The sequence below is a fragment of the Notolepis coatsorum genome (assembly GCF_963971535.1).
Source record: "Notolepis coatsorum genome assembly, chromosome: 11".
NCBI classification, from domain to species: Eukaryota; Metazoa; Chordata; class Actinopteri; order Aulopiformes; family Paralepididae; genus Notolepis; species Notolepis coatsorum.
This window is the reverse complement of record NC_140175.1, coordinates 3,294,581-3,308,532: the sequence shown is the minus strand read 5'-3', so window position 1 is coordinate 3,308,532 and position 13,952 is coordinate 3,294,581. Positions and strand designations below refer to the sequence as shown.

At 44.2% G+C, this 13,952-nt stretch overlaps 2 protein-coding genes across 2 annotated transcripts; one reads left to right on the top strand and one right to left on the bottom strand.

Moving 5' to 3' along the window:
* Positions 1 to 2,518: 2,518 nt before the first annotated feature.
* Positions 2,519 to 6,687, top strand: h2az2b (H2A.Z variant histone 2b). Its single transcript, XM_084324593.1, has 5 exons — positions 2,519 to 2,632; positions 3,618 to 3,695; positions 4,380 to 4,493; positions 5,070 to 5,199; positions 6,221 to 6,687. Exons 1-5 carry the CDS (start codon positions 2,630 to 2,632, stop codon positions 6,280 to 6,282), a joined length of 387 nt encoding a protein of 128 aa, XP_084180719.1. The 5' UTR covers positions 2,519 to 2,629; the 3' UTR covers positions 6,283 to 6,687.
* Positions 6,688 to 9,288: 2,601 nt separating this feature from the next.
* Positions 9,289 to 11,320, bottom strand: ved (ventrally expressed dharma/bozozok antagonist; the record flags this gene model as incomplete). The annotated part of the gene is made up of 3 exons (XM_084324155.1): positions 9,289 to 9,642; positions 10,450 to 10,760; positions 11,023 to 11,320. The coding sequence occupies 3 exons, from the start codon at positions 11,318 to 11,320 to the stop codon at positions 9,289 to 9,291; spliced, it is 963 nt and encodes a 320-aa protein (XP_084180281.1).
* Positions 11,321 to 13,952: the final 2,632 nt, after the last annotated feature.

Here is a 13,952-nt window from a genome sequence, read left to right as displayed (position 1 = left end):
AACAAGAGGTGGACGCGGGCAAATACTGCGGCATGGTCATGCTGGACCTACAAAAGGCCTTCGACACTGTCAATCACTCCATTCTGCTAAAAGCTAAAAGCAATTGGTTTTGATAGTCTATTAGTGAGCTGGATGCAATCCTACCTGGAGGGGAGAGAACAGATGGTGGAGGTAAACGGTACCCTATCCCCCCCCCCTCCCAGTGAGCTGTGGTGTTCCACAAGGAAGCATACTAGGACCGCTACTGTTCCTAATTTATGCAAATGACATGTCGTCAGCTTGTGACTGCAACTTGTTCCTGTTTGCGGACGACTCAGCCCTGCTGGTCTCTGACAAGAACAAGTTACAGGTTGAAAAAACCCTCAGCTCGGAACTCGGCAAAATCTGTACCTGGCTCGCTGATAACAAACTATCATTACACATGGGTAAAACAGAGTCCATTAATTCTCTTCGGTTCAAATAACAAACTCAGCAAGACCGACGGCTTCTCAGTTACAGTGGGTGACAATATTGTCACAAAGAAAGATGAAATTACATACCTAGGTTCCATCCTAGAGGCAAATCTTTCCTGTGACAAAATGGCATCCAATGTAATAAAAAAAGTCAACCAACGAACTAGATTCTTGTACCGGATCTCCTCTCTGGTAAACAAGAATACCCTGAAGACTCTGGCAGGAGCACTCATTCAAGGGTACTACGATATGCTTGCACCTCATGGTACCAAAGCACCTCAAAGGCACTAAAAACAAGACTACAAACATCACAAAACAAACTGGTCAGACTACTGCTTGACCTTACTCCTAGAACCCACCTCACCCCTGCCCCCTTTGACAACCTAGGATGGCTTAGAGTAAACGACAGAGTACAGCAACCTGCAATGGGCCTGGTCTACAAAATACACTACACCACACAGGTACCCATGTACATGTCAAAATACTTCCCAAAGGTCAGTGAATACCACGACCACAACACCAGAGGGAGCTCCACAAATCATGTTAAACCCAGATTCGGCTCAAACAAGGGACTAAACACGTTTCGCAATTATGCGACAACAATGTGGAACGCCCTACCCACAGCTATAAAGGAATGTGAATCACTACCCACTTTCATCCCAATTTCGTATCGCCAATTCTCCCCTCCCCTGTCTTGAACGTTGCTAGACTATGCCTCCCACTGGTCGGCTGTAGTGAGGATAGAAGCCTTGCATCACGTGTCCCCTCCGGTACACGAGGAGGCAGCCTGTCGCATTTTTTCACCAGACAGCGCAGACTCTCAGTGGCGAGGAGTAACGTGTGGGAGGCTCACGCTGCCCCCGATACTTCCTGTCTCTGCTGTACAGGCGTCACCCAACCGACCTGTAGGAGTCGCTGTCCACAATGTCCAATCCCCACCCATCGACTTTCCACCCGCTACCTCTGCCAATTGAGGCAATGCTGACTCCGGGAGTCGAGACCGTAGCCTCTTGCATTGGTGACGAGCGCAATCTCCGCTACGCCACCCAGCCGCCCTTCCAATGTACAGTTTTTACGTTTTACGCTGTAAAGGAATGTGAATCACTACCCACTTTCAAAACCACTCTCAAAGAACACCTACGGGGAGACTGCAATTCGAAACTGGCCCCTGTAAATGTCCTAACCCAACCCCCTCCAATGTACAGTAAATTACCTAGTATGGTTTTGTCAATATTCCAATGTACAGTTTTGCTTGTACAGTTGTACAGTGTCTCCCCCCCCTCCCCCCAACCCCTCCTATACCAACCCAATATACTCTCTTTTCTGGACTCTTTTTGTATCACAAACAGTACTGTATTTGCAAATCTGGTATGTCCTGTCCTGATGAATTGAAAATGGGGGCTATAGATTGTGGATAAATACGCACAGAAAGGTACACCATGCCAACGTTAATGCTTTATTTATCTAAAACGAGCCGATTTAGAAATGGTCAATGGGGAAATACATTGCATTCCACAGAGGGTGGAACAGGAAAAAACGAAAATGACATAACCACTACACCTCCCCATAGTCATGCGTTGGTGGTATAGTGGTGAGCATAGCTGCCTTCAGTTGACCTGGGTTCGATTCCCGGCCAACGCAGTGGTTGCTTTTCTCACTATGAATTGAAAATGGGGGACCCTGATGTAAACAAGACGAAAGTCTTTCTGCATCCCCTTAACAATTGTGTGTATTGAGATGTACTGTATTGTACCCATTCTGCAATCTGTTAATAAAGTTTTCAATCAATCAATCAATCAATCAAAGGTTATTGGCTATCTTGCGTAACCCGTGCGATTTAACTCCATTCATTGGTGTAAGTGTTTAGGTTTTATTTTTATTTGTATTAGGTTTGTATAGGGTGGTGATGTTAGGGTTGGGTATTTTGTTTTGTTTGTTCTGGGTTTGTTGGTTTTTCTTTACCGTTTTCTTTTCTTTGCCGGGTTCTTGCCAGTTGCTGGGTTGTACAGTAGGTGGCGGTATGCGCCTTTCTGTGGTCGCGACCCGCCATTAACCCCAAAGAAGAAGAAGAAGAAGACGAAGAAGAAGAAGCAGAAGCAGAGGAAGAAAAGAAGAAGTGTTTCGTTTGAGGAAACCGACAGCAGGCAACAGAGACCGCGACCCAAACAGGCAACATTATGGTATATTAATAAGTATTTAAATGTTTTTATTTGATCATCACTACATAGAAAATAGCAATCCGACATAACGAACCGTAGATTTCTAAAAACCCACGCTAATAACGACTTTAATTAGAGGTATTTTAGTCGATCGTTCGCTTGCGAGCTAGCCATGCTATCGGGCTAGCTGCAAGCTAATGAAAGAGCGCCATCTAGCGGTGGGGACTGGCTTTCTGACCGGAGTGACGTTAGTTGACACTAATCTCCCCCATAATAATAATAACGTTAGTTTGTGTTTAACGTTACATGGGATGGGGGTACAGTAAAGTTAGTTGATGCACCTTATGTGAATACTGTGATACTGTGAATTATGTACACTTCAGTTAGTTAGACAGTAAATTATAACACTACCTCATGCATACTGCACACCTTATGTGACACTTTGAATACTGTATATTTCAGTTAGTTAGATAGTAAATTATATTGACTTATTTGTCTACACTGCTTGTGGTGTTTTTACTACCTGTACCCCCCATCCCCCATGCTGCTATGATGCCTGAATTTCCCCAAGGGGAGCAATAAAGCAATATCTTATCTTATCTTATTGACAGGTATTTTCACTGTATTTTTTTACAACTAGTTTAAAAACATCTACAGTCGCCTATCGTTAGGTACTTCATTAATTTCCGATCTCTTTAAGTGCAACGTTAAAGGGAATAGCCTAAAACAAAACGTAGGGCCTGCAGTGTGCGGTTTTTAATGTAGCCTCGCCGCACGCCAGATTACTTATTTCTCAACACGTTGCGAATCTTGCATTGTGGAGAGAAAAAAACGCACGTTGTTCTGGCTTGCAAGGCTAAATATAAAGACAATTGAGTAATATATCAGGCCCCGATTGCTTTATTGTTTTTGTCAGGTGACTACTGAATCATGTAAGATAGCTGTGGCTCCCCACTAGTGCAGAGACTGAAGGGTAATGATCAACATGCTGTTCCTTGTTCTCTAGGCTGGAGGCAAAGCTGGAAAAGACAGCGGCAAGGCCAAGACGAAGGCCGTGTCTCGCTCCCAGAGGGCTGGGCTACAGGCATGTGTCTTCCACCACCTCCGTTCTTCTGTGTTGTGCTTTATGAGACGTGTTATGTCACTGATATGGGCCATACGGCCAACAGGGTCTTCCAATAGCGTCTCCATCATCCTATCAATTGTGGTGGTTTATTATTATTATAGAACCTGATGCCATCATTAGCAACTCATAATTGGAATAGGTCTTTGATATATCTATCCACATCTGTCTGTACACATACCTGGCCTGCATATAATCCTTTTTCGATGTGTGGGGTGGGGTGTTTGGAAAACTGACTGTTCCGGGGGGGGGTTCACATACCTTCAAGCAACTGAAGTATTGGTATTAAATTCCTCAGTCTAAAGAGATGACCTTGCCCCTGGCAAGCCTTCTAGTGATCCATTGTTAAAGCGCCTCAGAGTGAATCTCTTCCAGTAATGAAGAACACTCTTATCTCAGTTTTTGGATGAATCCCACTCATGAGAAACTATGTGATTCATCTTGCAGGGAGTGCAGAAACATCTGCACTCCTATCACAGATAGCTGATAAATGACATTATTAAATGTTATGACTTACTACCATAGTGTCTTTATACCTGTATCACTACATATTAATACTATATCTATATCTGTACATATCCCTTACCCACTCGTACTAGTTACGCTGCTGGCCAGTATGACTTACCACCACGGTTCTGTGCTCAGTTCCCAGTGGGCCGTATCCATCGCCACCTGAAGACCCGCACCACCAGCCACGGCAGAGTGGGGGCCACCGCTGCCGTCTACAGCGCTGCCATTCTGGAGTACCTCACCGCCGAGGTAGGTGTGTCCCTGTAGGTGTGTGTCCCCTGTAGGTGTGTGTCCTGTAGGTGTGTGTCCCCTGTAGGTCCCCTGTGGGTGTGTGTCCCCTGTGGGTGTGTGTCCCCTGTAGGTGTGTGTCCTGTAGGTGTGTGTCCCCTGTAGGTCCCCTGTGGGTGTGTGTCCCCTGTGGGTGTGTGTCCCCTGTAGGTGTGTGTCCCCTGTGGGTGTGTGTCCCCTGTGGGTGTGTGTCCCCTGTGGGTGTGTGTCCCCTGTAGGTGTGTGTCCCCTGTAGGTGTGTCTCTTAATAGCTTTGACAGAGAGTAACCTGTGTCTCTTAATAGCTTTAGGTTGGACAGACAGAGTGTCTCCTGTGTGTCTCTTAATAGCTTCAGGTGGGACAGACAGACAGAGTGTCTCTTAATAGCTTCAGGTGGGACAGACAGTGTCTCTTGTGTGTCTCTTGATAGCTTCAGGTTGGACAGACAGTCAGACAGAGTGTCTCTTGATAGCTTCAGGTGGGACAGACAGAGTGTCTCTTGTGTGTCTCTTAATAGCTTCAGGTTGGACAGACAGTGTCTCTTCTGTGCCCCCCAGGTGTTGGAGTTGGCAGGGAATGCGTCCAAAGACCTGAAGGTGAAGCGCATCACCCCTCGCCACCTGCAGCTGGCCATCCGCGGTGACGAGGAGTTGGACTCCCTCATCAAGGCCACCATCGCTGGAGGAGGTGAGCCGGAGAGTTCATCTGAGGAGACGTCTCTCTTCTTCATTCTTATTATATCGCTGCTCAAACGTGTGTTATATTGTACTCTGGGTCTGTGCTCTCCGTCCTCCTGGGATTCAGAACCAGGAGACTTAACTGGGTCGGGTTTAAAATCACATTACATCAACGACACTCCATCATAGGACCAGAGAAACTTCTACCAAAATATGAATGGATACATTTTACACTGGATATAAAATATATACATTTTATTAAAGTACTACTGAGTAATAGTGCTAATTAGATGTATGTACAGAGTTGTAGTATTAAAATGTACAGTGATGCCGATATAAAGACACTATGGTAGTAAGTCATACTGTCCAGCAGCGTAACTAGTAAGAGTAGGTAAGGGATATGTACACAGATATAGATATAATATCTACAGATATGTAAAAAGGATTATATGCAAGTATGTACAGACAGATGTGGATAAATATATTTATATATATATACAGTATATACTACATCATTATTGTACATGCTATCATGCAGAGTTATATGGGTATATGCAGGTGTATAAGTATATCATAAATCAAATCAAATCAAATGTATTTGTAAGGCCCGCCAACACACGTTAATGTCCCCATGGGCCGGACACGTCTTCTTTAAACAAGTCAAGAAGAAACATCACAATAAGTCAAGAACAAAACGAAAACACCATAAAGTCCAAAACATTTTAAATAAATGCAACACTCCCAGACGTACCCCACGCGAAGGAAAAACTCACTAGAACCTAGCAATAGGAAAAAATGCACCACAGGCAGTGTGGAGGAGAGAAACCTTAGAAGGGCTGTTCAAGGGGGGATCTCCCTTCTTAGATGTCGGTGATAGTAGTGTTGCAATAAAACAGGCGAACAGTTGGTAAGCATGCACTCGTATATATTGATAATGATTGATTATTATCAATGATCATATATTGATAATGATTGCTCTTTTGGGTTAGGGAATCAAATGAGTTAAAACAGAACTCTGTCTCTCCTTGCAGGTGTAATTCCTCACATCCATAAGTCTTTGATTGGCAAGAAGGGTCAACAGAAGACTGCATGAGGACGTGACATCATCAGGAAGGGTCAACAGAAGACTGCATGAGGACGTGACATCATCAGGGAGGGTCAACAGAAGACTGCATGTGGACATGACATCATCAGGAAGGAATGGCCAGCCATGATTTTATATTATGTTTTCTTTGTTTATGTTACAATATGAGAGGAACAGCGTTTTGAGGGGTATGCTGTCGTTTTGTTCTTCAATATAATGTTAATTCGTACCGTTTTGAAGGGGAGAGAAAAGCAAGTGTTCTTAGAAAACCTGTACATTTTGTACATAAATACAAACGGATTGGAAGGTCTTGACATTTGTAGAGAGAGCTGGTTTGCCTTTGCTTTGCAAGTTTTATATCAAAAGATGTTTGTTTCAGGTTGTTTTTTTAACTAAAGAACATTTTTGAAATGGCGTGCGTCTCTTTTCCTTCTCGGCGGGTGGGAGGTGTAGTCTGACGACGTTACTGGTTCCACCCGTATAGGGATTTATCTTTGGGAAAATGGATTATCAGCTAATGTAACAATTCTGCCGCATGGAAATTGAAAAGCTTTCCGTTTTTTTGCACAAAATTAGTTCCCTTCTATCACTAACATTATTGTTTAAGCATTTTTTGGTTGAAATAATATTTGGCGATATTATATATATTTTTTTATGATTAATTGCGAATATTTTCATGTTGAGCTATAGATTGTGGATGAATAAGCACAGAAGGGTACACCATGCAAATGTTAATGCTTTATTTGTTTTAAAACGAGACGATTTAGAAATGGGCAATGGGGAAATACATTGGGTTGGACAGAGGGTGGAACACGAAAAACGGCAATGACGTCACCACCACTACACCTCCCTATTGACGGTGATACTTGAGACTTTGATACTTGCTCCGGACACACCTTACCCACTGGCTGTTTATAATGTCAGCTAATCAGTCCCTTCACTCCAGTGATTCAAGATTCAAGAGATTTATTCGTCTCATACAGACACGAAACATGTAGTGAAATGAAGGTGGCCATGCCCGCCTTGATTGTGCAAAAAATACAAATAATAGAATAAAATAGATAAGATAAGACATGATAAAAAGTACTAAGATAAAATACAATGCAATGCTAAGGTAATGAGTCCTATATACACTACTATACAATATAGTTATACTATATATTACTATAAAAAAAGAGGATATTATGGAGAGGGCTTCAGCGTTCTTGGTTTTGTTTCGCTAGGTGCTCTTTGGATTAAATCCGGGGTAGGATTCGTTATAAAAAAGTTGAGATCCAACAAGGCAGCTCTACAAGTTTTAAAATGCCTTTTATTTAATGGCTCACATTGTTTAGAGAATTTTTAAATAAACCGACATGTTTCGGCCTTCATCAGGGTGTTGATAACTGACCAAACAAAACTGTGACTAATGAAGAAAAAAGAAAAAACAACTGTTCTGTTCTAGTTTAGTTCTGTTTTTTCTTTATTAGTCACAGTTTTGTTTGGTCACAGTTATCAACACCCTGAAGGCCGAAACACGTCGGTTTATTTTAAAATTCTCTAAAGTGAACCTTAAAATAAAGGCATTTTAAAACTTGTAGAGCTGCCTTGGATCTCAACTTTTTTATATATTACGATACTATACAAAAACAGTTATGTTTTTTAAAGTGACCCTTTATTTTGTGTTTAAAGTGACCTGTAGTGTGTTTGTGTGTGAGAGAGTGCAGGGTGTGTGTGTTCATGTGTGCTTGTGTGTGTGTGTTCATGTGTGCTTGTGTGTGTGTGTTCATGTGTGCTTGTGTGTGTGTGTTCATGTGTGCTTGTGTGTGTGTGTTCATGTGTGCTTGTGTGTGGAGAGATCAGAGATGGCCTGGGGGAAGAAGCTGAGTCTGAGTCTCTCTGTTCTCTCTGCATGTGAGTGAGTGAGTTCCAAACGTTGGTATAAATAAACAAACCGGCTTTTCATATAAATGATCCTGGGCCTTAGTGTGAGAGAGAACACCTCTCTCGGCTCACATGTTGGGGCTAGTTCACAGGGATAATATCAGATGTATTATGGTGCACTGCTGTTGTGGATACATTAAAAAAAACGCCATAAGACTGTTTTCACAACAGAAACTCAGAAATTGGGTCGCAGATTCAGATTCCTTTTATATCTGTACCTTAAAGCAAAAAAAGGTGAAATTCACTTTGTCGTGGTTCCTCAACCATAGCAGCATCCAATAATAATAAAATAAAATGAGCATAGAAGATAAAATATGACTAAAATAAAGATGACTATGTACAGATCTAAAAAGTGTGCAGTGCAGATTACGGGGTAGATATGATACACATTTGAATAACAAAAGGCTATGTACATTTCCGACTTAGAAAAAAGTATGTTGTGGTGCAATGTCCAATACAGGCAGGTCCTGCATCATTATAGTTTTATTTTTGTAAATGTATAAACATTTACAACTATCTTCTATAGACTTGCACTTGGTTCAGTGCTTCAAAATTATTTTATTTGATTTGTGACGACATAAAATTATATAAATGATCTGTATAGGTTCTGCAAATGTAAACACATTTCTCCCCAAACTGCGTAGTGCAGCTTTAACTCGAGACTATAACTGAACAGAATGAAGGACGAAGACCGACGGCAAACGTTGCAAACTGCGTTTTTTTATTCAAACACTCGGGTCCACAACCAAACTACGAAAAAATCATATAGAACAAATTTACTCATTTGGAATTTTAAATAGCACAAAACTATACAACATTTAATAAAAACAAAACATTATTGCACGATACCCTGATAATTTTTTTAGTACATTATAAGTTACACAGCAGTAATTCCACCATGTTATGTTTTATAGGCCTCTATCTCCGGCTCATTCCACGTCATTGATCCAGTGGATCGGGGTGGATGACAATATCGCTGGCAAAGGGTTAATAAAACTCAAGTTCTTTGACCAGGATAGCAAGGGACAACGGGGGGAGGGGGGGGGGCAGCTTTGGACCAGAGAGGCACTATTACACGAGCCAACCAACACGTCAGTACTGCTGAGGGAACGCCTGGTAGGACCCCATCAGCTGAGCGGCGCCTCCCGTGGGCAGCAGAACGCCCGGTGGCAGAACCTGGGGGTACTGGTGGTAGAAGGGCTCCAGGCCGGACAGCGCGGCGGACACGGACACGCCCCCCGAGGCGGCGCCGTAATGCAGGGCGTGGTGGAGGTCCTGGGCCGCCGCCGGGTGGTGGTACCGCGGGTAGGGGCCGGGGCGCGGGTACGCCTGCAGCTCGGGGTAGTGCAGCAGCTGGGAGGCCACGTTGACCTGGCAGGCGTGAGCAAGGGCGTCCTGCACGGTCCGCTTCAGCTTCATGCGCCGGTTCTGGAACCAGTTACGGACCTGCGGGGTGAGAGGAGGACATGTTGTGGTGAGACAACGCATTCATAAAGACACTCCTTCTTCTAAGTTCTACCTCACACATATTTTTTTTTTTATCCACTTTTTCTCCCATTTTCTATATTTTCTCCCATCCCAATTTCGTATCATCCAATTCAACCCTCCCCTGTCACGGACGCTGTTTCTTGCCTCCCACAAGCCGGCTGCAATGTGGACTAAGTCATACATAGCACAAGTCCCCTCCGGTACTTGAGGTAACAGCAGTCGCATCTTTTCACCTGCGCAGCTCGATCTCTCAGTGGCGAGGAGTAACGCGTGGGAGGCTCACGCTGCCCCCGACACTTCCTGATTCTACTGCGCAGGCGCACCAACCGACCTGTAGGAGTCGCTGTCCACAACGCCCGATCCCCACCCATCAGTTTCCCACCCCCTAATACGGCCAATGTGTATTAGTACGGACGACCAGCTAAACTGAAAGCAATGTGGAGCGTTCGAGCCCAGCGTCTCCAGCATTCGTGGCGAGCGCCTTGCCCACTACACCACGTAGCCGCCCCTACCTCACACATCTTGTGGTGAGACAACGCAGTCATAAAGACACTAAGTTATACCTCACACATCTTGTGAGACAAAGCATTTATAAAGACACTAATGAGTTCTACCTCAGGTGAGGAGGACATCTTGTGAGACAAAGCATTCATAAAGACACTTCTTCTAAGTTCTACCTCAGGTGAGGAGGACATCTTGTGAGACAAAGCATTCATAAAGACACTCCTTGAGTTCAGGGCTTGGATGGATGGATGTGGCTCCTACCTGTTTGTCTGACAGCGTGAGCTTCTTGCAGAGCTCGGCCTTGTCCTGCGTGCCCAGGTAGGCGTTCCTCTTGAACGACCGCTCCAGGCTGCTGATCTGCTCCGCCGTGAAGGCCGTGCGCGGCCTCCGGCCCGACGGGGGGGAGGAGGTGCCGTCGTCCGCCGCGGCGAGGGGAGACAGGGAGCCGGTGCCGTCCTGGGTGGCGAGGGGAGACGACAGGGAGGCGGCGAGGGGAGACAGGGAGCGTCCTCCCTCACTCTCGTAGCCCGACGTCTCTTCCTCCGTCCCGCTGCTGAAGTCGTGTTCGGTCACTGGAGGGGGGGGGGGGAGAGGAAGGTGTGTTATTATTAGTCACATTTTTAGAAAGGAGACAAAAAAAATGCTAAATCTTGTGATTCACATAATATACTTTTCACATAGTATACTTAAAGAACTATTGTTGCATTACACCGAATATATTGTTTGTTATTGGTCTCAAAATGTTGTTTTTTCCTTTCAGGTGAATCTTTCTTTGGAATGACTAAAAGTTTTAAGTTAAAGTTAAATTCTCTTTCACAGTTCACAGGAGCTCACCTTGCTGCTGGCTGCTGCCGTGGGGGTAGTTCTGGTGGAGCGCCCCCACCTCGGAGCCCGTCAGGCAGGGCAGGCCGTGGGGGACGTTTGACCCCTCCTGGACCTCCTGCTTCACCATCGTCCGCTTCTCGTCCCTCTGCGGCCTGCAGTAGAACCCGGGCAGGCTCTCCGAGTGCGTCCCCGAGGTGCTGAGTCCGGCGGAGGTGGAGGTGGGGATGTGGGTGGAGGTGGCACTGAGGCCCCCCTCCATGCTCTGGCTACTCTGGGCCAGCCACTCGATAGAGAACAGTCCCCTCATGGTCGATGGGGAGATGATGTTCTATGGCTTTAGTTAGATCCTCTGGAGGGTTATAGACGGAAAACGTATCCTTTTTTTCAATGCTCTTCCGGATCAAGTCACAGATAATTCAGTCCCAGGAAAAAATTTTCTCAGTGGAGGTCGGAGAAGGTCTTGCTTGGTTAGTGTCCCCTGGGTGGTGTGTAGGTGAGCCGTGTCCTGGGAGCGGAGTGGTTGTGATATCTGGCCCCTCTCCCCCAGCCAGGGCTGTATTTATGCGGGACATCCCCTCCTCATTTACGACCAAGGATCAAAGCACACATCCTCCCTCTCGGCCATCCTCCCTCCTTGAGTTTTCACAACTGGAGTAATTAAGGCGTCTCATTCGGGCCTCAATGAGGCCGTTACCCTCTGGCTCCAGTGAGTCTGGGGAAGGCTGCCCCCCCCCCCCCCCCCCCAACACCCCCCCACCCCCCCACACTAACAAACACACTGACACACCTCACCCACCCAGTCCATCTCATCTGCTGTAGCCATCATCCATATACTGTCTATTATGTCTGTCTCCATTCAACATCAAGTCATGGAGTAGCAATCATTTCCTCCTCTCATTCTCTATATTACCCTTAAGACATTGTTAAGTTGTAAAGTTTCTACTTGGAATGTATCCCAAATAATTGATTTATATTTGTATTTTTTTTTTTTTTAATATTATGAACATAATATGCTCAGGAGCGGAACAGAAAGAAGCATTTAATACAAAAGTATATCCTGTATTTCTGTGTGACAAACTAATAAAGAAACTTGATAGTTGATTATTTGACTTGATTTTTTTCCCAGACCTTCAGATTTCTGATCAGCCTACAAACCCAACACTATTCATCATAATAAAGACTGCACTCGTACAAAATACTGGTTATTACTTAGTTATTATACATCACAAACTGATAAAAGTCGACATACAATTAATTTGAAGGGGGAAAAAACTGCAGCTGTGTGCATCCCTAGTTTATATAGTCATGTCATTTAACAACTACTGACCACTCAGAACAGTAAAAATGTTAATGTAAAATGTCATTTTAGACATTAATAATTGAAAGTCAGCAATATAATTGACTAATTCATAGCATCATCCTAATATCCTTAACATTACAACACAGTGAGTGTGATTTGAGTGGCTTATCAGACATGATCCCTGGATTAAAGGCGTTGTCTAGTCGAGGTTATCACTGTTATTATTACATCAACTACAGTGATGGGTTTTGGTTTGAGTGGAATAATAATATAGTCCCCCTGCCACTGGAGAGAGAGACCCCTGTCCTTTTGGATCGAAGGAACATAATAATAATAATCACCGAATTGAAAACAGAATATTATTAACCAGAATATTTAACGAATCCTTCTAATTTTCCGTCAATTCATTGAAAAATAAAGTTGGAACAACGCCGCCACATTATGATATGAGTCCGCGCATGGCAGGGAGAAACCACCACAGAAGCCTCCTCTCTCTGCAGACATCGTGTCGCACGGTGACGCGCCATCATCATCAAAGCACCGCTCGCCTTTGAAGTGCCGCCGCCGTTAATGAGCCGTTAGCACCAGGCCACGCGCACGCGCACGGAGCTCACGACGGTCGTCTGGCACGACGCGCGCGGGAGGGACGGTGGCGGCGGCGCGCGCAGCTCCCCATCGGATCCATTCAGCAGCTCGAGCTCGAGCGCTCAGATAATTACCTTTGAATGAATACTTGGAATGTATCCAAATAATTGATTTATATTTGTATTTTTGATATTATGAACATAATAGTTGATTATTTGGCTTGATATTTTTTTTTTTAACCTTTTTCTTTATTTTTAAGTGCCGCCGCACCAGGCTGCGCGCGCAGCTCCCCGTCGGATTCCATTCAGCTCGAAATTACCTTATCAATACACCGCGTTGTGATCGAGCCGATTAATCCTTAAACACATTGTATTAGTGTCTCTGCTCACTTTACACACACAGAGACGATAACAAGGCACAGTACTTCACACCGTTATCGCTCATGAAGGAGACACATCAACTTGATCCCATGATCCCTACTTTGCTTTCAGACAATAGTCCTGGTGATTGAGGCTGAAACTTAATGCTGTCAGTATGATGATTATAGGTGACTATGGTTCAAGATTCAAGATATTTATTTGTCATTGATATAACAGACGGTTACATTACACCATACAACGCAACTCTTATGTTTATTGCTAGTCCACCCTTTACACAAAGTCACAAACTATAGGCAATATTAAAGTGTGTAATGCTAAAAATAAAGACTATTTAAAAATAATAATAAATAGAAAAATAAGGCATGAGTAACAGTATTCAATCAATCAATCAGATATAGCACATTTCACATGTGTCAACCAAAGTGCTGTACAGAGGCTAGGTACACATAGATACATAAAGACAAGAATCACACTCCGTTTTATGGGAGGGCACACAGGCAAACACATAGGAAAACAGGGCATTACTACCATAGTGTCTTTATACCTGTATCACTGTACATATTAATACTATATCTATATCTGTACATATCTCTTACCCACTCTTACTAGTTACACTACTGGCCAGTATGACTTACTTACTACCATAGTGTCTTTATACCTGTATCACTGTACAT